This window comes from Dendrobates tinctorius, unplaced genomic scaffold (genome assembly GCF_039654945.1).
Source record: "Dendrobates tinctorius isolate UK_male_01 unplaced genomic scaffold, ASM3965494v1 ptg000163l, whole genome shotgun sequence".
Taxonomy (NCBI): Eukaryota; Metazoa; Chordata; class Amphibia; order Anura; family Dendrobatidae; genus Dendrobates; species Dendrobates tinctorius.
In genome coordinates this window covers 14,029,454-14,053,619 of record NW_027361830.1, presented here as the reverse complement: position 1 = coordinate 14,053,619, position 24,166 = coordinate 14,029,454, and the positions used below count along the sequence as shown (strand labels likewise).

At 44.8% G+C, this 24,166-nt stretch overlaps 1 protein-coding gene across 3 annotated transcripts in view; it reads left to right on the top strand.

Annotated features, from left to right (window-relative positions):
- The window catches only part of LOC141052887 (cadherin-6-like), a 459,217-nt gene that overhangs the window by 339,057 nt on the left and 95,994 nt on the right, over positions 1 to 24,166 (top strand). For all 3 annotated transcript variants that reach the window (XM_073550207.1, XM_073550209.1, XM_073550208.1), the window contains one exon: positions 3,370 to 3,557. In XM_073550207.1, the coding sequence (XP_073406308.1) occupies positions 3,370 to 3,557 (188 nt within the window). The remainder of the gene's footprint in view (positions 1 to 3,369; positions 3,558 to 24,166) is intronic.

Below are 24,166 nucleotides of genomic sequence, written 5' to 3'. Positions count from 1 at the left end.
TCCTGTGTGATACTGACTGCTGAGCCGTGTATCTAATCCTATCCTGTGTGATACTGTATTCTGAGCCGGGTATCTAATCCTCACCTGTGTGATACTTTCTGCTGAGCCGTGCATCTAATCCTCTCCTGTGTGATACTGTCTGCTGAGCCGTGTATCTAATCCTCTCCTGTGTGATACTGTCTGCTGAGCTGTGTATCTAATCCTATCCTGTGTGATACTGTATTCTGAGCTGGGTATCTAATCCTCTCCTGTGTGATACTTTCTGCTGAGCCGTGTATCTAATCCTCTCCTGTGTGATACTGCCTGCTGAGCCGTGTATCTAATCCTCTCCTGTGTGATACTGCCTGCTGAGCCGTGCATCTAATCCTCTTCTGTGTGATACTGCCTGCTGAGCCGTGTATCTAATCCTCTCCTGTGTGATACTGACTGCTGAGCCATGTATGTAATCCTATCCTGTGTGATACTGACTGCTGAGCCATGTGTATCTAATCCTATCCTGTGTGATACTGTATTCTGAGCCGTGTATCTAATCCTCTCCTGTGTGATGCTGCCTGCTGAGCCGTGTATCTAATCCTATCCCGTGTGATACTGCTCTCCTGAAATACTCTGTGCTGCTGTCACTCTGCTCCCAGAATCCTTGCTGCCTGCCATCCTCGGTGACCGAAGACCCCATTCCTCTCCTCAGATCCCGTCCTGGCGATGTGTGAAACCGAGGGGACAGGGGCCTGATGTATGGTGGAAGGAGCAGGGCGACAGCAGCACAGAGTATTTCAGGAGAGCAGTGTGCTGGTCTATGGGGGCGCCCTGTTCGGTGCCAGGGATTGTACAAAGAGCGCTGTGTTTTATACACATGGATGGACTGTCTGCTTGTCTGCTCCACAGAAATCCAGGAAACATGTCTGCTGATTGATGGCCTGTTCTGATCCAGACTTTACATGCAAAGACAGTCAGTAACTTTGCAAGCCCCATCAAAATGGCTGCTCACTGTGTCTATAGATGTCATAGGTTTTTGTGCCAGATTTCAGTAGCTGCTCCCCCTAGTGTTAACAAGTGGAAATGCCAAACTTTTAAAAATTATTTTTCATATTTTGCAAAATTAAAAACAAACGATAATATTTTTTAAGAAAATGTAAACATTAATTCTTTACATTTTTTCAATTGCTGAAAAAAAATTTTTTGGATGGCACCTTCCCTTTAAGGTCAGTGTTTGACTATACAATGAAAAATAAACTGGGCAAAAGTGGCCTGCATGGCAGAGATCCAAGACAAAAACCACTGCTGTGCAAAAAGAACATAAAGTTTTGCCAGAAAACATCTTGATGATCGCCAAAAATTTTTGGAGAATACTCTCTGGACTGATGAGGCAAAAGTTGAACTTTTTGGAAGGTGTATGTCCCATTACATCTAGCATAGAAGTAACACAGCATTTCAGAAAAGCAACATCATACCAACAGAGCTATGGTGGTTTTAGTGTGGTGGTCAGTGGCTGTTTTGCTACTTCAGGACCTGGAAGACTTGTTGTGGTAAATGGAGCCATGAATTCTGCGGTCTACCAAAAAATCCTGAAGGAGAATGTCCGGCCATCTGTTTGTGACCTCAAGCTGAAGCGTACTTGGGTATGCAGCAGGTCAATGATCCAAAACGCACCAGCAAGTCTACCTCTGAATGGCTTCATAAAACCAAAATTAAGACTTTTGAGTGGCCTATTCAAAGTTGTCACCTTAATCTAATTGAGATGCTGTGGAATGACCTAAAGAAAGGTCACGAGTGGGCCAAAATTACTCCATAGTGTTGTAAATGACTCATTACCAGTTATCGCAAAGGCTTGATTGCAGTTGTTGCTGCTAAGGGTGGCCCAACCGGTTATTAGATTTAGGGGGCAATCACTTTTTCACGAAGGCCCTCTAGGTTTGGATTTCTTTTTCCCCTAATAATAAAGACCTTAATTTAAAAAATGCATTTTGTGATTATTTGTGTTATCTCTGTCTAATATTTAAATTTATTTGGTGATCTGAAACATTTAAGGGCCCCGTCACACATACAGTAGCGACTCACCAGCGATCCCGACAATGATATGAACTTGTCAAGATCGCTGGTGTGTCGCTACATGATCGCTGGTGAGCTGCCAAACAGGCAGCTTCACCAGCGATTAGCACCAGCGACGACAAGACCGCGCGTCGCTGTGTACTTTAGTTACCAGCGCGCTAGTGCAGGGAGCTGGTAACCAAGGTAAACAGCGGGTTTCTAAGCGCCGCACGGCACTTAGAAACCCGCTGTTTACCTTGGTTACCAGCTCCCTGCACCAGCGTGCTGGTATCTAAGGTACACAGAGGGTTTCTAAGTGCCGCGTGGCGCTTAGAAACCCGCTGTTTACCTTGTATACGAGCTGGGAGCTCGCTGGTCGTCGCTCTCCCGCCTGCCACACGCAGCGATGCTTGCTGGCCAGCGAGAGGCCAAAGACCCAAAAAAAGTCCAGAGCTTTCAAGAACGATCAGCGATACCCGGCAAGGGGGCCGGTCGTTGATAGATGTCACACACAGAGATCTCGCTGGTGAGATCACTGTTGCGTCACAAAACTTGTGACTCAGCAGCGATCTCGCTAGCGAGATCACTGTGTGTGACGGGGGCTTAAGTGTGACAAACATGCAAAAGAATAGTAAATCAGGAATGGGGCAAATACTGTTTCACACAACTGTACAGTATAATATTGAGCAACATATGTTTTAAAACATCAGTCATGCCCGGATTGGATTTTTTTGATGAATTTAGGATGATTCAGTAAAAAATAGGCACCTAGTGGTAGCTAGTCAAATGTCAGACACGTTTTCGGCTCATCGTGTAGAAGTTAGTCATTCATGTGGCTTTGCTATGCAGAAGATAGGCCATTCTACTTCATGTAAGTGACTGAAATGCAAATCCGACCAGTTCAGTTCCCTGATATATGCGTGGCACATACATATAGTGGTTGCCTTAGAAGCTTGCAAGTGATAAAATATACCAATATTATAAAATATTAGAAAGTTTTGTACAGTGTTTCCTCTTCAGACAGCCCATGTCAATATCCAGACCTGCTTGTCTCTTGTTGCTTCATTATTTGCAACTTAAAAGAACAGAACTTGTTCTCTATTTGCTGCGCAAAGTCTGCACAACTACATAGGGAAATGTTAGTTGTATCACAAAAATAATAAAAAATAATTTCTGATTCTTGCCAGATTCCCCTGATTCCAGTAATGCATTCATTGCTCTACTACTTCTGTTGCTTTAATGTTTGCGGTGTTTTTGACGCAAGTCTGTTCAAATAATATTTTCTGAAGCTTTGTGAAGGGACCATTAAAACATTTTTGAAAGCTTCTATTCCTCATTCTCCAGGTACCTATCAATTCCGGGCCCCCGAGTCCTCCCCTGTGGGTTCTGCAATTGGCAGAATCAAAGCTAATGATGCAGATGAAGGTGTGAACGCCGAGACAGAATACAAAATCATTGATGGAGATGAGCATAACATGTTTCAAATCATCACGGACAAGGAGACGCAGGAAGGAGTTGTTATTGTCAAAAAGGTAACTCAAAGGGAATCTAAAAAGTGCAAAGGGAAGTATTTCTTCTCACCAAGGGAGAAGTAAATAGCTATTTTTGGGTCTGGTGTTTCTTCAATGCATAATTGATTGTAGAAAGGAAGATGTTATTTTTAAAGATTTTGCTTATTGTATATTCGACTGATATAAAACAACATAAAAAGCGTAATTGTATCTTCATATCCTCACTCACAGTATTCCCATTGGTATTTCTTATCTCCACTATGTAAAACATCGTCAATTTTCCTTGTGCTGATATGCTTTAATTAATGTCCATTCGAAGGGAAGATATTTAAGAAGAATTTGTTGGCTTAGCTTCTAGGGCATTTCATCGCTGCCCTAATTTAGAAAGGTGACACATTTTGTGTCAAGAATTACCACACTTATATGAAACTGTGCTAAAACCTAGGGAAAGAGGTGTAATAAAAACGTATGGTACAAGTGCCAATATGGGGTTTCTCACTTCCATGAAAGTTCTGTTTATAAGTGTATTTGTCAGCCTGTCATGTGCAGGTATTCCAAGCATCAATTACGGCAGCCGTAATTAATAATTGCAGGAGCAATAAGTCTGCTTTCACTCTGTTAAATGCATTGCCGGTAGCCAGTACCAATCATTGGCACAGCAAGTCGATCAGTGATTTCTTTTTTATTGTATTTCTGTGATTCATTAATTGTGATCAGCTATTTCTCTGCCTCACCTTGCTTCCATTAGAAGTGACCGGCAGATGCCTGTATAGCCCTGGGGATGTGCTTACAACACATGATATTTTTTGTCGGCGTAAAAGAAGCGATCAGTGATAAATTAGTAAAATTAGAAAAATATAAAAAAGTGAGAGTCTTCAGTGGTTTATACCTTTTAATGGCTAATTGATGGTAACAAGTAGCAGCTTTCCGGACTACTCAGGGCTCTTCATTAGGCATAGTAGAAGTGAAGAGTAGTCTCAAAAGCTTGCTGTTTATTGCTATCATCTTTTCAGTTAGCCATTAAAAGCTACTAACCACTGAAGACTCTCAATTTTTTATATATTTTTTTATCTATTGACTAACACGGTGCAAAGATATATTTTTCCTGTATCTAAATTACCGTTAAGCTGTTTAGATTGGGAAATTATTGCCCCAAGTAAAAGCCGATTTGCAACTCTTGCATAGTGTAGGTGCCTATTGTATCAGATTTACTTCATACCTAAGCTGAAAAATACATAGCAAAAATTGCAACAGCTCGGTCTGTACAAAAGACAAAAATTGTGTTTACTTTTAATGGCTTAAATATATCTAGCCCAGGACTTCTGTGTCAAATCTGCTTCTATAAATCAAAAGTAAGAACCTACTGAGATGTTGTCAAGTAGACATATACAGAGGCAATGCACTGACGGGAATGCAATCAGCAACAGTAAGCAACACACCAGTGAGGTGTCAGCCGCTCCTAGGACCTCCTGTAGAGAGGCTGTGGAGATGTGTTAGAAGCCAGGCAAAGTCTGATTGCCAATTAGTGATACCGTGGCATGGTTTGGAGAACCCTGTGATAGATAACAAACACACAGACAATGTTCATTGATGGTAGGTGAAGTAATGAATTGCAGTTTGATTTCACATTTGTGCAAGCCATCCTTATGCCACAGATTAGTGGATTTATAATCCAAGCAGCATAAAGTGACAAATAGGCAGAATAAATAATTGCACATGAGACTTGTCAAGGCGGAAACCCATGCCAAGTCTGCCGAGTCGTTGATGCTCCATGCAGAGATGATCATTGACAAGCATGTCTATTTGAACAGCCAAGCATTCATCTTTTATGTGTTTGTAATAAGAAGACAGACTTTATGTGAAAAGCTTTTATCTGTCACCGCAACAGGTAGCACCAGATCTAATAAAATATATATGTGTAGTCAAAGCAATGTTAATACTGTGTCTGTATCCAGAGCCCAAATCAAATGTAATGTCTCTCATCTCTATCAGGAGGTGCCCATAGCATTGGTGCAAAAACAGTAATGTGTCCTCATGACCTCTACAACACTTCCTACTGTGTATTAGATGGCATGTCAGAGCATGAGCTAATAGATGTCTTAGCACGTAATAACTGGTGGACGCTCAGTTCGATATTGTTTGCACAATGAAAAGGTATTAAATAACAATGAGGCATAGACAAATATTTTATGGGGAATGTGTAGGTCCTCCGAATTGCTTATGTGAGTAAAGAATCACAGTTCATGGAGCTGGAGTCACTTCATTTTGCAGTTTCCACGCTTTGACAAGGCGCTTTCGGGCTTCAGACACCCTCAAGGTGCAATCACGGTGAGCTTGATTTTAATTTTCGAGGACCCTCTGCTGTCTGTGTCCACCCTGGTTACATTAACAAGATGCTTTCATTATGTTTTTCCCGACAGGTGTTGAGTATGGTACTGTACATTAAACTTTCCACTTGGGACAATGACATTAGAATTACAGTTCTACAATACTTTTAGGCTATAGCTCGTTATGCGGCAACATTTGTCACAGAACACTAAAATCACAGCGACACATTGCAACATTGTATGTAATGAGTTGCTATGGTGTCGCATTGCGACCTGCCACATACTGCGACTCAGAGTCACAAATGATTCCGCATGTGTTATATTCTTTGTGGCTGGTTGCAAATCGCATGCAAAACCCTTGCCATAAACTTCACTGAAAATCACACTCGACATGTGACTTATATGCGATTTATCTGCAACTTGCCTGTTTCATTTACAGCAAAATCAGATTTTTAAATTAGTCAGGTGACAGCAAGTTACACACACGTGGCACAAGTGTTTTTGATCAGTGCATTGCTGTCACTCGACACAAGTCACCATGTAGACCTAGCCTAAAAGGAGGCCGACACTGCCGTAGCACACCAATATTAACAATAGGTGATAAGGACAGCTCATTTTTTTTACTCTTTCTCCATACACAGAGGCTAAAGGTAAATTTATACTGCACGATTATCCTGAACAAGCGTGTACACTGAGTTCCCGATAATCATGTAGTGTAAACAAGCTGCAGATCAACCAAAGAACAAGTAAAACCTTCGTTCACTGTGAAAAATTATCTTTTAGTTTTACCCAAAACATACTCATTCACGGCAAGACATTATCCTGTGTAAGCAAGACCTGTGCTGCCGAGAACAATGGCAGCCTATGCACACTGAACAATCTCTTGCTTATCACAGAGTACTCATCTGAAGCAGACCTTTAGGGTCCCGTTTCATATAGCGACGCACCAGCGATCCCGACAACGATACGACCTGGTAAGGATCGCTGGTGCATCACTACATGGTCACTAGTAAGCTGCTAAACAGGCAGGTCTCTTCAGCAACACAGCAACAATTTGGCAATCCGTATAGCGACCTCGGCGGTCCTTGGAACCTTGTCACACAGCAGCTTTTCTGACGATTCCCACCTGAGTCCCTGAGTTCTGCGTCGCTAACGAGGTTGGCGTCAAACACAGCAATGCATTCTGGCCAGCGGGACGCCGACGATTAAAAAAATGGCCCTGGACATTTGAGCACGATCAGCAATATCCAGCGGGGGGGCAGTCGCCACTGCGTGTCACATGTCGCGAGATCGATGGCGAGGTCGCTGTTGCTTCACAAAATCGGTGACACTTCAGCGATCTCGCAAGCGATCTCGTTATGTTTGACGGGGGCTTTAAGGGCCTGTCACACTAAGCGATATCGCTAGCCATATCTCTATAACGTCACTGGTTTTTGTGACGTAGCAGCGATATTGCTAGCGATATCGCTATGTGTGATACTTACCTCCGACCGGCACCCCCGCTGATTATCGCTGATCGCACGAGAACGTCCTGGACCGTTTCTCATTGTCAGCTTCCTGCTGGGCTTCCTGTGGCACCGACGAGCGATGCGTGGACGCGGGCGTGAGGACGTCAGGATCGCCTCGTCTGACAGGTAAGTAACGACCCCCGACCGCTGCTATGTCGCTGGTGAGATCTGCCTGTTTGGCAGCTCACTAGCGACCACTTAGCGATGCACCAGCGATCCTGACCGTGTCATATCGCTGGTCGGGATCGCTGGTGCATCGCTAAGTGTGACAGTACCTTTAGACTGATCATACACATTAGATCACTGAAAGTCGAACGTTCATTAATCATCAGCTTTCTCCACTAACTCATCCAATCACCTGCGCACTCTGCTTGGCCGATCAAGCATGTGATCTCAGTAGATAGAGGGAGCAAACTGCTGCCAGACACCTCAGTCAGTGGATTATTTCTCTGTGAATAAAAGGATTGGGCATTTGAAGTTCAGCTGTTTAAACCTTATGTCCCCTCACATTGGGGGGGGGAGAGCTAGGAAGTCCCCACATTAAATGGATAGTCGGTCCCACTGAAATTAGTGAGTTCAGCCAATGCACCTCTAATATGTAAGGCCATCTTTAAGTAAAGGTCACAGAATATCCCCAGAACACTCTCTTGTAGAAGTCAATGAGGCGTTTCTGATTTTGTTTTTCCATGACCAGACATCGGCTGAAAAACTAATCTTTGGATATGTTGTTAAAACAACTAAGATAAAATGGCCTACTCTGTAACCATCTTCTGTTTAAAATTTGAGAAAGCATGAATGCCATCTCTGCATCAAAGGTAAATTTACAGTATACAGTCTTGGACAAAAGTGTTGGAACCCTTGAAATTGTTCCAGAAAATGAAGTATTTCTCCCAGAAAATGATTGCAATTGTCCGTGCTTTGTTGTTCACATGATCATTTCTATTGTGTGTATTGAAATAACACAAAAAAGGCAAATTGGACATAATTTCACACAAAACCCCCAAAATGGGCCAAACAAAATTGTTGGCTCCTTTCCAAAATTGTGGGTAAACAACTTTTTTCAAGCATGTGATGGTCATTCAAACTCACCTGTGGCAAGTAACAAATGTGAGCAATAGGAAAATCAAACCTGAAACCAGAACGATCCTGCAGGCTCAGGGTGAATCAGTGTCAGTGTGAACTATCCGTCAACATTTAAATAAAATGAAACGTTATGGCAGGAGACACAGGAGGACGCCACTTCTAACACAGAGATATGAAAAAAAACTAAACTGCAGTTTGCCCAAATGTACGTAAGTAAGGCTGGGTTCACATTGCGTTATTGTCAATCTCCACTAGCGGGGTCCCTTAGATAGCGGTGCTAATGCTATATAATGGATCCATTAGCGCACCTATTGACCGCATTGTTAATAACGCATACTAACGCATGCCGAAATCGGCTTGCATTAGCAAGTATGCGTTATTTCCTGATGCACCCACGAATGCTGCTTGCAGCATTTTTGGGTGCGTTGGCATTAACGCACAGCGAACGGACTCGTTCGCTGTGGATAGGAATGTATGGGCTAACGCATGGTAGCTCTAGGTACCGGAGCGCTACCATGCGTTAACGCATATCGTTAGCGCTATGGTGCTAAAGATTACAAAAATGACATTAGCGCCAGCGCATCCATTTAACGGATCCATTAAACGGATGCCCTAACGCAATGTGAACCAAGCCTTATCTAAAATCCTTCTAGGAAATCATCTTTTGGACAGATGAGACCAAAATAGAGCTGTTTGGTAAAGCACGTCATTCTACTGTTTAGCTAAATCAGAATGAGCCTTACAAAGAAAAGAACACAGTACCTACAGTCAAATATGGTGGAGGTTCAAAGATGTTTTGTTGTATTGTGAATTCTACCTTGACTGTGTGCAACACCGCAGGTCCAGGCTGCTCCCATGTCACCAGCCCCTGTTTGGGGCTTCTGAAAATATTCTCATTAACCTTTCACCTTGACACTTCTTGAGTATGGTTTGAGAAAGGCCTCTTAGTAGGTCGAAGCGTAACCATATTATACTCACATCCTGGATAACCATATTATACCCACATCTTGGATACTTCTTTTGTCTGCGGTGTTACACTATTTGATTTATTGAAAATAAAATAAAAATTCAAAAATTTCGAAAATCTTGAAGATTGTTTGGCAAGATTAATCCACACTTGAGTGCGACTGTTCATCTATTGACTATTGACTGTGCGCAAGGCATCATGACATCTGAAGAATACCTGCATAGCGTTTCATTTCATTCAAATGTTGACGGATAGTTGACGCTGACACTAATGCACACTGAACCTGCAGGACAGCTTTGGTTTCAGGTGTGATTTTCATATTGCCCTCACCTGTTACTTGCCAGAGATGAGTTTGATCGACCATCACATGCTTGTTGCAAAGTTGATTACCCACAATTTTGCAAGAGTGCCAACAATTATGTTTGGCTCATTTTGGGGGTTGTGTGTGAAATTATGTCCAATTTGCCTTTTTTTCTCTGTTTTTTTGTGTTATTCCTATATGCACAAAGGAAATAAACGAAAGTATAACAAAATGTGTAATTGTAATACTTTTCTGGGAGAAATACTTAATTTTCTGGAACAATTTCAAGGGTGCCAACATATATATGTTTCTTATCTCCCACAACAATCATCTCACCAAGGCCCCTGTCGACATCGATGGGTTGGCTGACAGTCACTTGGGTATGCAGGGCTCCATGAAATTATGCTTGCTTCCTTAAGAATGGAAATATTGACTCCCTTTTCAAACTAATCTATTGAATTTGTATTCTTTCATTCAGCACACTTACATAACAAATATAATCAACACCTATAGCTTCAAGTTAGGACTAACCTGTTAATGTGTGTACAAAATGTACAGTTCTCATTTTTTCTCTTTCTTCAGTGAATTTTAATAACTGTTCCAAGCTCCTAAGCAAGGACAAATTATCATATAAATTACAAAGGGAGAAAAGCATAATTAAAAATGTTTAATTTTCATTTTTTCACCTGTGTATGCGTGTAGAAACATATATTCTCTGTATATTGACATGGAGTCCTCAAAATCATTTTTTAGAGTTACATCGAGTACCCAGTAGTGTCTACAAATGATTCTCTTTATATTTTATGTGTAATAGACCGTGTTGGAATTATTGGGGTCACTGTCTCCTCTGGTAGACACATAGGAGTAGCTTGCGATGTAACACAGAGCAAATAAAACTAAATCCTTAGTTGTCTGGCTGCTTAGATTCACATACATCATTCTTTAACTCTTTAAGGACATGGCCTAATTTTATTCTTTTTTTTTTCTTGTTTTATGTATATATATTTATTTTTTTTTATTTTTTTTAAATCTGCAAAAAAGTCAACTTTTATTTTCATCATCCTGGATATAAAAAGGCTTCTTATTTTACAGGATGAGTTGTATTTTTAAATATAATTATTTTGGGTTGCATATATTGTGCTGTATGACCTTTGGTAATTTTTGTTTGGGGATGGGGTTAAAAAACCATGCTAAATCTTTTGATTTTGTTTTGTTTTTACAGATTGTGAAAGGTGCTGTTTTTGTGTTCATTATATAGTATAAATTGTATGGTAGCTATATTCGCTATATACGGGTAGTACCAATTACAACAGTATAGCTTATTTAGTTTTTTTTATGTTTTTCTGTTTTGCACAATCATAGCACTATTTTTGAACAATCAAGTGTTTTTAACCACCGCAATCAAAGACAGAGCTGTGTGAGACCTTTTTTTGCGATTTTTTTTTTTTTTTTGTTGGTTTTGTGCGATTTTTGGTTTATAAATGACATTTTTTATCACTTTCTAGTGCGCTTGTTGGAAGGTGGGATGGACAAATAGCAGCAATAATCCAATTCTGAAAATGTAATCCACAGCACTCACCACATGTCCATTCAATTTCCTTTATTCAAGGATAGCAAGTACATGGGAAGAATTGTATCCCAGAATGACCTATGGTCGTTTCACCTGTAAATAAGCTTTTTCAAAGCCTTGGAATCGTCCTAAAGTTTAGTGTGTACGAGGGTCTCCCGACCCTCCTCTGACAAATGATGTTGGTGGAGAAATTTAAATTTTAATGCCTGACCCTTTTATTATTTAGGAGATGAGCTGTCTTGCAGAGGCTTTCTCAGTTATCCCCTTTGAAAACATGTGATCATTCAGTTTACACAAACGTTTGTGTAGCCAGGAGAAATTGCTGATAGCCAAATGAGCTCCCTCAGCTATGACATATATATGGGAGCCTTTAACATTGCACAAGCTACTGACGAATGTCAAGTTAGGTGTGGAATAACACTTTTTATTCCAGTGCTGTGTTATACGAGTTAAAATATCCTATGTTAGATTTTTGTCTCTAATTTAATTTGGCATTTAAAGCGGGAAGGATAAGTCAATAAAGGGATGTCCACCTTTCCGGAGACTTACCTAATAGCCAAAATCAAGAAAATCTTCAACAAGCTTCTTACTCTCGAGGTCACAGCATGTCCGTAATTGCTAGGATTTCCCCTGTGGTCAGTTTAATAAATGGCAAGATATTTATAATGTGGATTGCTAAATCATGAGACTTTTACTGCAGTAATAAATAACAATGTTCTGTATACTGTACATCGTAAAACAATGGAAATTTGTGAAATCCTGGTAAAGAGGTTATGACAATGATGAATAGAATCTGAGATTCAATGCTATTAATTTGTAATATTAAAAAGGATTTCCAGGAACTATTTTTTTTACTTAATAAGCTCGTACTGGAGGAAAATAACAAGCTGATTACGACTTACCCTCCCCTGCTCCTATGCCGCCTCTCCACTGCTGACTCCGGTCTTTGTTGACTGGCTGTAATGGTGAGTCAGGGCAACGGTTCTGCAGACAATCACTAGGTTGTACTGAAAGCAGCTGAGCCCTGTTATTGGATGTACAGCATCTGACATGAGTTCACCACTGCAGTATGTCAACAAAATAGCGGCAGCCGTGAAGAGCGGATGCTGGAGCAGAGGAAGGTGTGTAAAGCTCTGTTTTTCATTTTCACACAGTGGGAAACTGTGAAGAACAAAATTATTCCTAGAAAACCCCTTTAATATTACATATTAATTGCTTTGAGACTCAGTCTTTTTATTATTGTCACGCTCGCTTTTACTTAAAGCCTAAAACCTTTTTCATAAAATTAGTGAGTGAAGGCTGAACATGTTATTAACTGTCAGAGGGTTTCCATATAAAGAAGTCTGATTGCCATCTTCAAAATAGAAGCCTAAATATAGAAATATAAAACGTGTGATCAATCACACGGCACAAAAGGAAAAATGGTGAGACACTTGTGGAACAGACTTAATTACGCTCGATTTCCTTAAAATAGATAAGGTAACAAGTTAAAACAAATGTTTTGATTGGCACGGATGCCCCAACCGTATGGGATTGCAATGCGGCCAGATTGAGTGATCCTGACACAACCCCATCCAAAATAACTGGCTAGAGAATTAACATCCATTTTACTAAAAATGTATTTTCTTTTAGATAAAACCATACATTTTCTTTTTACTAATAAAGTACATCTGACCTTAGAACGGCATTTGATTTGATGCCAACTATGTAATAGTCCATTTGTGTCATCAAATACCTTATGAAGATATTCAACATTCAACACTAAGGGTAAAATTGTTTGAAAAGTAATAGGTGCTTTTTATATAGTTTTGATCTCTGAATTCAGTAAAAATATCAAAAAAATTCCATCACATACAGTTTTTTCACAAACGCTGACTCCATAGGCTTTTTCTTGCACCATCAAAGAGCAAACAGTTGAACAGCAAACTAGGGCACACAAATCACTACAATTAACAGACGGAGCTATTTATCTGAAGTATTGCGGTATATATTTCAGTCAAAAAATGGAGGTGCTTGCATGAAAAAACATGAATATTTCAATATGAAATGAAAAAAGAAGAAATATGCAGCACTCACCAATAAAGCTGAAAAACTGTACGTCTTTTTTCACATGGATTCCATCAACAGATATGTGGACATGCAGGATATTAGATGAATGATAGGGGAGGGAGGTGCCGGACAACGGCCGTTTCGCGATTACTCGCTTCTAACAAGTTTTCAGCTTTATTGGTGAGTGCTGCATATTTCTTCTTTTTTCATTTTTCTTGCACCATACCTTGACCCCTTTGCGTGACCTTTGGTGGATGATTTTGGTGTCATAAGATTAGTTAGAAATTAATGGACGTTGTGCTGCTATTGGCTGCTGTGGGCAGGGAAGATTTTCTTAACCCAGCTTCCAAAGAGTGTGGTGGTGTCCATAGCATCTAATCATAGCATATATTTTATTTTACCTCAGCATTGTAAGAAATGAAAGCTGCATTGTGATTAGTTGCTGTGGGGAGCAAAGGTGGATTTTCTTTGAGACAGAGTTCATAAGAGTGTGGTGGTGTGATTACAATTTCTTTCAGTATTTAGTGGTTGTGGTGGATTGAACTTGTGCTTTTCGTGATCGAAATGCCTACAAGGGGGGTCGTAATTCACCTGACAACTTTTGCTACATTTGCAAATGTTTTATACAACAAAGGAACATTACGGACTTCGTTGTAAAAGTGTATTATGTGTACCTTGGTGTAAAATTAGGTGATCAGGACAAGTCCTGGGCTCAAAATGTAGTGTGTTCTGTTTGTGTAGAAGAACTATGACAGTGGTCTAAAGGGAAGAAAAACTGCTTTCATTTTGACGTGCCTATGATCTTAAGGACACCGCTAAATCGTAGTGATGACTGCTACTTTTGTATATGCAACATGGAGGGATTCAACCTTACAAATAAGAAGGAAATTATATTCCTAGACCTCACGTTCAGCAATTCGCCCTGTGCCTCCTTGTCCAGGAATACCTCTTTCTTCATCTCTGGAGAAACTTGAAGATGCACTTGATTCCGAACATGCAGAGCAGGATTCTGAACAAGACTTTTACGCTAGTCCTAATGAGCCACAGCTTTTTTCATAGCTCGAATTAAATGATTTAGTCAAAGAATTGGACCTTCCTAAACATTCTGTAGAACTTTTAGGCTCTAGACTAAAGGAAAATAACCTGCTCCTGGTACCTGTTTTTCATGGTATAGAAGCAGAGAAAACAAATTCCTTCCATACTTTTCTCAACATGGTGTCCTATGAGAATTTACACTTGACTCACAAGGAAAGTAACTGCGAGGATCAAGGATGGTCAATATGTGGTGATCGGAGTACCCATGCTATTACTTTCCCAAAAAACTTGGTGCGATTGTGGGGAGGAGGACTCCCAGACAGTGAATGGGCAGGTACCCAGGGGACCGCCTTCAGGGTTCTTGAGGGAACGATACTGGGAGGACAGTAAAAGGAAAGACTTGACTGAAGTTGTCAGGGAAACAGGGGGCAGGGCAAGCTTAAAGGGAGCAGAGGGCGCGCTGAAGTGGCAGTTGACAGGGAGCCGGACAACAGACAGGAAGCCGGGTGAGACAGAGAGAACCGAGGGAGTGGACGGGGTGTTGTGGAGAGACCGACAGGGGCCTGTGAAAGGAAAACTGCGGACTCACCGACACGTGAGACTTGAGAGTCGTTCACCGGCGGCCGCTTCCCTCATACGGTCGCATCCAGCCGCCCCCGCTGTTTCCCGCCCTGTTGTGACAGGTCCACAACCTCCACAGACCGCTGCGACGACAGACCATTCCTTGACAGAGGTCAGGACACTGCCCCCCTGCCTTCTCCCACAGCTGCGGCCCTGTCATCACCGGGCCCATGAGGCGCCACCTCGCTACAGGCGGCAGGAGAGGTCCCCGTCCGGTTGGCTAAGGGGCCTCAGGCAGAGGTTAGTGAACGGCTATATTTAGAGACTGCGTCATAACTCCGCGGCGGGACGAGAGCCACAAGGAGACGCCTGCAGCACCCCACCGGCATCGTTTCCTCAGGGCCTGTTGTGCCCCATCGGCATCGTTGCCTCAGGGCCTGTTGCGCCCCACCGGCATCGTTTCTTCAGGGCCTGTTGCGCCACACCGGCATCGCCTCTTCAGGGCCTGTCGAGCCCAGTTCCGTCCCGGAATATCGAGGCGTCAAGGCAGCCACATCAGTGATCTTAACGCGGCCATGCTTGTGATCCTAACAGACCCCCTGGAAGGATAAGTTTAATATAGGAGCTAAGGACCCATAGTTTGGTCATACGTGTCCTATAGCACCCGGGCAAACCGAGTTAATCGCATTGCAATAAGAAAGTGTTGGTAGGATTGTTGAGTCCCTGCATGGACTAGTTGTTAAAGCTTTTGGTTTGCTCAAGATAGCCCCAGCAGCTACAGTTTATAAAAGTTTATTCCACAAACCATTCTCAGTCTCGTGTCTCGTCACTGCATCCTGCGAACCTGCTGAACCCTACACTCGGCGTAGTCGGCAAGATGCAGTCTCCGAGCACAGACATTGGTGCCCCAGATCAGGGTAGAGCTGTAAACTCTACAAATAATGAGGGTCCCCGTACCAGCATATCAGTGGGGGTCATGCTGAACAACCTGCCTAGATTTTCTGGCTCCAGTACTATGTTATGGAGCTGGATAGAGCGGATGCGGGGGCTCTTTCGGATGCACCCAATGACCCCTGATCTGGAGGCCGAGGTGGCACTCATGGCACTGGACGGGGAGGCGCGGAGGTCAGTGATGTTGAAACCTCCGGGGCACCGCAACACTTTTGAACAAGTGTTACAGATAGTAGAACAGACCCATGGGGACCCTACTAATGTGGGAGAGTTAAGAACCTGTTTGTTTAGTCGGATGCAAATAGAGGGGGAGATGATCACAGAGTATATGAATGTCCTTCAAGAATTGCATACGGCTATAGAAAGAAAGGACGGGGTAGGAGCAGGACCTGTTGACATTACCCTACGTGACCTACTGGTGACTGGTTTGCGAGATCCATTAGTCAAACAGGCACTGCGGGAACAGATCAGAATGAATCCCCAAATAGATTTTTCAGAGGTGGGGAGTCAGGCAAATGCTCGAGAGCAGGAGCAGGGGATGGCGGTCCCCGTGGGGAAAGTCCGAGGTGTGGAGGCCTCCGCAAGTGTAGTTGAGGAGCCTCAGTGGGTGGAAGAGATGAAGCAAGAGCTGAAAAGTATTAAGGGCGAGTTGGCCGAAGTAAAGAGAAGAACCGAGACCGGGACTGGACGACCTAGTTTTAACCCCGGGTCTTGGGGATCGCGCTCCCCGCGGGGTGGTCAGTCTACACAGGCCCGGTGTTTTGAGTGTAGAGAACCAGGCCACTTTGCCCAAGAGTGTCCGTGGCGTGGGAGATACCCACCCCGGCGGCCATTAAACTAATGGGCTCCGGGCTGGAGGGACGCCGCTCGGAGCCGAAAACCACAACTAGGGGTGGTGGAAGTCCCGAAGATTTGGTAGCAAAATGTCCGGTGGTTTGGGCAGAAGTGGAGGGCTGGGCTGTCCGGTGCCTGGTGGACACGGGGTCACAAGTAACCACTATGCCCGCAACGTACTTTCAACAGAACGTCCCGGAAGCAGCAAGGCCTCAGTGGGGGCCCGTGATTAGACTAGTAGCTGCCAACCAACTGCCAGTCCCAGTTGCCGGGGTGGTGTGGGTGCAAGTGACGCTGTGTGGTAAATCCCTTGGTCGCAGAGGGGTGGTACTGACTCAAGGAGAAGCTGATAAGCAACACCCCGTTACCCTAGGCACAAATGTTCTATGAGAGTTCGGCAACCTACTGCTCAATGACCCTACACAGAGGATACTGAAGCAGTGGGGTTCTCGCACAGCCCAAGGGCAGGTATTCCAGCAGCTGGTGCGGGGAGCATGGGTACATCAGGACCGCCAGGAAGGCGAGGCTCTGGGTAAGGTCATCACGCCAACGACTCCCCTGTTTGTGTTACCTCCTGGACAGACTGTGGTGGCCCTGCCCATTCGTGCCCCGATACCCTTGGAGGGCGTGTAGGTGCAGGTGGAGCCGTGTCACTCGGAGCGCTTACCTCCTGGCATACTGGTGGCCTGTTCCCTGGCTACCATGCAAAAAGGAGTGGTCCTGGTACGCTGCGTTAACCTTGAAGACCGAGACACCGTTCTGAAAGCACCGACTGTGCTGGCCAAACTAGTAAGGCCTTTAGAAGAAGTGCTGCCAGCTGCGGCGGTTCAATTACGAGTACACCCCGAGGATCCTTGGGAAGTAACAATACGAACCTTACAGGCCCACGAAGTCTCGGCCCAAGAGAAGGGCCGAAATATTTTGGAGCAGATGCGGGGCGAGCTTTCTAGGTTAACTGCAGCCCAACTCGCACAGATAAAAACATTGCTGGGACAGTACCATGAAGTATTTGCTAGTCATGAGGACGATTTTGGGTGTACCACCGCCATCACTCATGAAATCCCCACAGCAGGAGCGGCCCCTATCCGGGAACGATATCGACAGATTCCGCCACAACTCTATCAAGAGGTGAAAACTTTGCTGGCCCAAATGCTGCGAAAGGGGGTGATACGGGAAAGTCAAAGCCCCTGGGCGGCCCCAATCATGTTGGTCCGGAAGAAAGATGGTACACTACGATTCTGTGTGGATTATCGTAAACTGAATGCTTGCACTATTAAGGACTCATACCCGCTGCCCCTTATAGAAGAATCCCTGTCTGCCTTGAGAAAGGCAACATATTTTTCGACCCTGGACTTGGCCAGTGGGTACTGGCAGGTGCCCATGTCAGAAGAAGATAGGGCCAAGACGGCGTTCATATTGCCCATGGGACTGTTTGAGTTCAATCGGATGCCGTTTGGGCTGGCCAACGCCCCCGGGACCTTTCAGCGATTGATGGAGCAATGTCTGGGAGATCTCAGTTTTGAGGCCACGTTGATCTACCTGGATGACATCATTGTCTATGCCGCCACCTTCGAGGACCACCTGAAGCGGTTGGGACAGGTACTCAGCCGGTTGCAAAAGTACGGGTTAAAGGTGAAGCCTCAAAAATGCCACCTGTTTCACTCTCAGATTGAGTATCTGGGTCATGTTTTTTCGGCAGAGGGTGTGAGGCCATCCCGGGAGAAGGTTGCTGCTTTCCAGGAATGGCCTACCCCCGAGACGGGGAAAGATGTGCGGGCTTTTCTGGGGTTAGCCGGATATTACTGACGCTTTGTAAAGAATTTTGCATGTCGAGCTCGAGCCCTGCACGACCTACTGAAGGGGGCTCCCGCTGGGGCCAATGGACGCAAAATCCAGTGGCAACACCCTCAGGAAGAGGCCTTCCGAGACCTCAAGGCTGCGCTCTCGGATGCCCTAGTGTTGGCTTATGCGGATTTCTCTCAACCTTTCATCTTGCACACTGACGGGAGTGTTCACGGGCTGGGGGCTGTGTTGTCACAGGTTCAGGATGGCCGGGAGAGGGTGATCGCATAAGGAAGCCGCTCACTCCATGACTCCGAGCGTAACCCTGACAATTACAGCTCTTTTAAGCTCAAGCTCCTCGCAGTGGTGTGGGCTATGACGGAGAGATTAGCGGAGTACCTAGCGGGCTCCGAGGTGGTAGTGCGAACTGACAACAACCCGCTGTCTCATCTGGAAAATGCCAAATTGGGGGCTCTGGAACAGCGATGGGTGGCCCAGATGGCGAAGTACAATTATAAGATTATCTACAAAAGAGGGGCCGAGAATGTCCATGCAGACGCCCTCTCCAGGATTCGACATACAACTCCAGGGCAAAATCGAGATGAAGAATTGGAAGGGGAGGAAATCCCGTTCGCTCTCACTGCTACCGTGCTCACAACTGACAATAAAAAGATATATTCATCTGAGACCCCAAGGGGCATACTGGAGCAATCCCGGGATAAGTGGATACAGCAGCTGCAAGAAGACGAAGAGATTGGTCTTCTCAGAACATGGGTCGCCGCTGGGCAATTACCCACTGACTCTCAACGGCAAAGTTTGCCTCAGGACCTGTTGCTTATGCTGCGACAATGGGAGAGGTTGGTTATCCGAAAGGGATTATTGTATCGTAAAATAACATCACAAACAACCTCGATGACGGTTTGGCAGGTGGTTACGCCAGGAGCCCAACTTCAGGTATTGGCTCGGGAGGCTCACGAAAAAGGGGCCCATTTCGGAACAAAAAAAACTTTGCAATGGCTGCAACAGAAAGCTTATCACCCGCGCTTGCCGGCTGTTGTGGACGAAATTTGCCGTACCTGCCGGTTGTGCCCACTCAGTGAGCCGCAACACAGACTATTGTGACCTCAGCGCCCCTTGAGCTCCCTAACGGTGGATTATTTGACCATTGGGCCCACATTCCAGGGATACGAACACTGTCTCGTTATGGTAGATCATTTCACTAAGTTCGCTGTGGTTACCCCCACTCGGGATCAGACCGCAGAGTCAGCTGCATCAAAATTTTGTAGAAACTTTATACAAGTATACGGCTGTCCGCAACGAATACATTCTGATCAGGGAGCATGTTTTTTGGGAAAAGTCATGGAAGAACTACATCACCTCTATGGAATTGACAAATCCCGGACCACACCGTATCACCCGCATGGGAATGGGGCTTGTGAACGATTTAATCGGACATTGATTCAGATGTTGCGCACTCTGGAGAGTGACAAGAAGGCCCGTTGGCTCGAATATGTTTCCAAATTAGTTTGGGTCTATAACAATAGGGTACATTGGGTGACTGGTTATACCCCCTATTCCCTGTTGTTTGGGCGAGAAGGTAAAGGGATTACGGAGGTGGAGTTAGACCCCGAAAAACCTCAGCCCTGGACTGGAGTGTTGTCTTGGGTCCGAAATCCTCGTCATCAGCTGCAAACTCTTCACCAAATTGTACACACCAAACTCCGAGACTGGGAGCACCCAGGGAAGAATACAACCCCGCCTCCTCACCTCCAAAGCGGGGACCGGGTGCTTGTGCTAGATTAATGCCCCCAAAACAAACTGGAGCCGCATTGGGAAGAAAGTCCTTATCGGGTCTTACGCCGTATCCATCCAGACGGACCGGTGTACAAAATATGACCTGAAGAGGATGAAACGCTGCCCGCTCGTGTTGTGCATCGTAATATGTTACTCCCATGTACTTCCTCCGATCCGAAGCAACCGGAGCTTGCCCCGTCGACATCCGAACCGTCTTCCGTATCTTGGGACCCGGACGACGACGAAGATTGTCTCCCGGGACCCGGAGGCCCTCCACACAGTAATGAACCATCTGACACAATTAGCCCACCCGCACCAACCAGCCCTCCGGTGTCCACCACCCCAGACGATTCTACCCCAGTTGAACTTAGACGATCCGAGCGGTCAACAGCCGGCAAACCCCCCGAACGATATGAGCAAGATCAATTCGTATGGCATCGAACATTGAAACCCCTACAGACCGAACTCATTAGACTAAGGCCCTCGCCCGAGGACTGCCGAGCTTACAGGGTGGGTGAGCATGGGGAGGAGGACTCCCAGACAGTGAACAGAGGGCGCGCTGAAGTGGCAGTTGACAGGGAGCCGGACAACAGACAGGAAGCCGAGTGAGACAGAGAGAACCGAGGGAGCGGACGGGGTGTTGTGGAGAGACCGACAGGGGCCTGTGAAAGGAAAACTGCAGACTCACCGACACGTGAGACTTGAGTCATTAACCGGCAGCCGCTTCCCTCGTACGGTCGCATCCAGCCGCCCCCGCTGTTTCCCGCCCTGTTGTAACAGGTCCACGACCTCCACTGACCGCTGCGACTACAGACCATTCCTTGACAGAGGTCAGGACACTGCCCCCCTGCCTTCTCCCACAGCTGCGGCCCTGTCATCACCGGGCCCAGGAGGCGCCACCTCGCTACAGGCGGCAGGAGAGGCCCCCGTCCGGTTGGCTAAGGGGCCTCAGGCAGAGGTTAGTGAACAGCTATATTTAGAGACTGCGTCATAACTCCACGGTGGGACGAGAGCCTCAAGGAGACGCCTGCAGCGCCCCACCAGCATCATTTCTTCAGGGCCTGTTGCGCCCCACCAGCATCATTTCCTCAGGGCCTGTTGCGCCCCACCAGCATCGTTTCTTCAGGGCCTGTTGCGCCCCACCGGCATCGTTTCTTCAGGGCCTGTTGCGCCCCACCGGCATCGCCTCTTCAGGGCCTGTTGTGCCCCACCGGTATCGTCTCTTCAGGGCCTGTCGAGCCCAGTTCTGTCCCGGAATATCGAGGCGTCAAGGCAGCCGCATCAGCGATCTCAACGTGGCCTCGCTTGTGATCCTAACAGACCCCCTGGAAGGATAAGTTTAATATAGGAGCTAAGGACCCATAGTTTGGTCATACTTGGCCTATAGCACCCGGGCAAACCGGGTTAATCGCATTGCAATAAGAAAGTGTTAGTAGGATTGTTGAGTCCCTGCATGGACTAGTTGTTGTTAAAGCTTTTGGTTTGCTCAAGATAGCCCCAGCGGCTACAGTTTATAAAAGTTTATTCCACAAACCATTCTCAGTCTCGTGTCTCGTCACTGCATCCTGCGAACCTGCTGAACCCTACACGATTAGCTAGGATCAGGAAGAAAGATTTCATTAGGATATCAAGGAGAGGGAACGACAATACCAGGGTAGATGGAACATGAATATGATGGGGGACTACTGCTGGATGCTTCACAAAGATCATCAGCGGGCCTTCTATAAGAGAAAAGGTGTCAAGAGAAGCTTTGAAGAGAAAAGGAAAAGGCGCAAGAAATAATTTCCAATAAAGTTGCAGAATGAGTGTTCAATACATTTTTATATATAATATTGTGTACATTTTTGGCTACAATGAAGATTTTTCTTGTTCACTTGTACGTTATTTCACGTGCATTTTGTACAAGATTCATACATGATGGTTACAAATAAAAGTATTTTTTGAAATCAGGGCATAAGAAAACAAGATATTAACCTTTTTTGGCTATTTGCTATTTATTTGAACCTCCATATTTACAATGCAAGAAAGCAAAGCACAAAGTGAAACACGTGCAGATACACGTCCATGATGACTGCAATGATAAAGTAGGCAAACACATAAAAATCAGTAATTGCAAGAACTAATATGTAAACACTGAATATATGACATTGAATTGCATTACGGCTATATGAAAGCTTATTAGAGCAGACATTTTAATCAAATTGTGGGAACCCATCTTCCAAATTGTGGGAGTCCATGGACATATCTCACAAGGCTGTTTAAAATATGGGAAGGTCCCATCTGAGGTTACATTGTCAGGATAGTGTTGTTTTTTGGTGTTTGGTTGATATTTGGGCATGTTATGATATGTGGCAATAACGCGGTATAGTCTCCATAGAATCTTTAAATGTCATATTCCCATTGCAATAATTATAGATATTTGTTAGGTTGGCAATTGATTAAACCTATATGATCTGTCAATTCATACATAGTGCTAGGACCTGGATCCTATATTGTTGCTCATCTCTCCATTCTCTGCTGTTCTCATAATATGTTATCTTTTTATTTTGGAGTTTGGAGCATTCATGATGGCACTCTGTGGAGTGTTATTTCCCTAATTAGAGTCCTTGTGTATGGAAATTAATGCAAAATAAAAGCGGATATATAAAAGTCCCCTACACACTAGACTGAAGACCACCTAATTTGTCAATATCGGCGGGAGCAGCCCATAATCTAATTAGTTTGGGTCAACCATTTGATCGCTGACAGATGATGACAGGGGATAGAATGGGAGAGAAGGAGCCAAAATTTTGCATTTTTTACCACCAATCCTCCTTTGGGAAATAAGCCACTACCACATGATTTTGGCAGTGGCCCTCTTAGAGAACACAGGACTACTTGGTTGAGCCTGTGTTTTGAGTAGTCAGAGAAATAAATGTTCCATGAATGTTTGTTCAGCTGACAGCTACGTAATCTGTATGGGGACTCTTAAGCCCCCGTCTCACATAGCGAGATCGCTGAAGCGTCACCGATTTTGTGACGCAACAGCGACCTCACCAGCGATCTCGCAACATGTGACACGCAGCGGCGACTGGCCCTCCCGCTGGATATTGCTGATCGTGCTCGAATGTCCTGGGCCATTTTTCATCGTCGGTGTCCCGCTGGCCAGCTCACATCGCTGTGTCTGACCCGACGAGCGACTTCTTTGGCGACGCAGAACTCAGGGACGCAGGCGGGAATCGTCAGCAAAGCTGCTGTGTGACAAGGTACCAACGAGCGCCGAGGATCGCTGGATGGTTGCTGCATCGCTGAAGAGATCTGCCTGTTTGACAGCTTACTAGCAACCATTTAGCGACGCACCAGCGATCCTTACCAGGTCGTATCGTTGTCGGGATCGCTGGTGCATCGCTAAGTGAAAAGGGACCCTTAGCCTAAAGAGTATATTTGGGTATTTGTTATGACTATGTTCGCACTTCTGTTTGGATATTCGGTTTGTCTGCCCTGTTTTGTGGCCAACAGACAAACACAGTGTCCAGAATAGATCAATTGCATAATTTATGCAAATGTGAACAAAGGGACCTCATTGATTTTTATGGGATTATCTGGGTTAGCATAGTAGGTGCACATGACTGCTTACTCTCAATCCAAGAAAAACAGTCCAATTATTCTGATCAGAGTCTGATGAGAGTTTGATCAAAGTGGTATCATTTTTTTTCGGAGGTTGAGAGAAAAAAAAAGTTTCTACACCCTCTCAATCTGGCATCCAAATGTGATCCAATGTTTTTCACAGAGCCATAGACTTGCATTGCCAATTTTTCTTGGACATGTCTCTGATTTTTTTCCTTACACCACTTGGTCTGAGGAAAAAATTGGATATGTGCACAGCCCC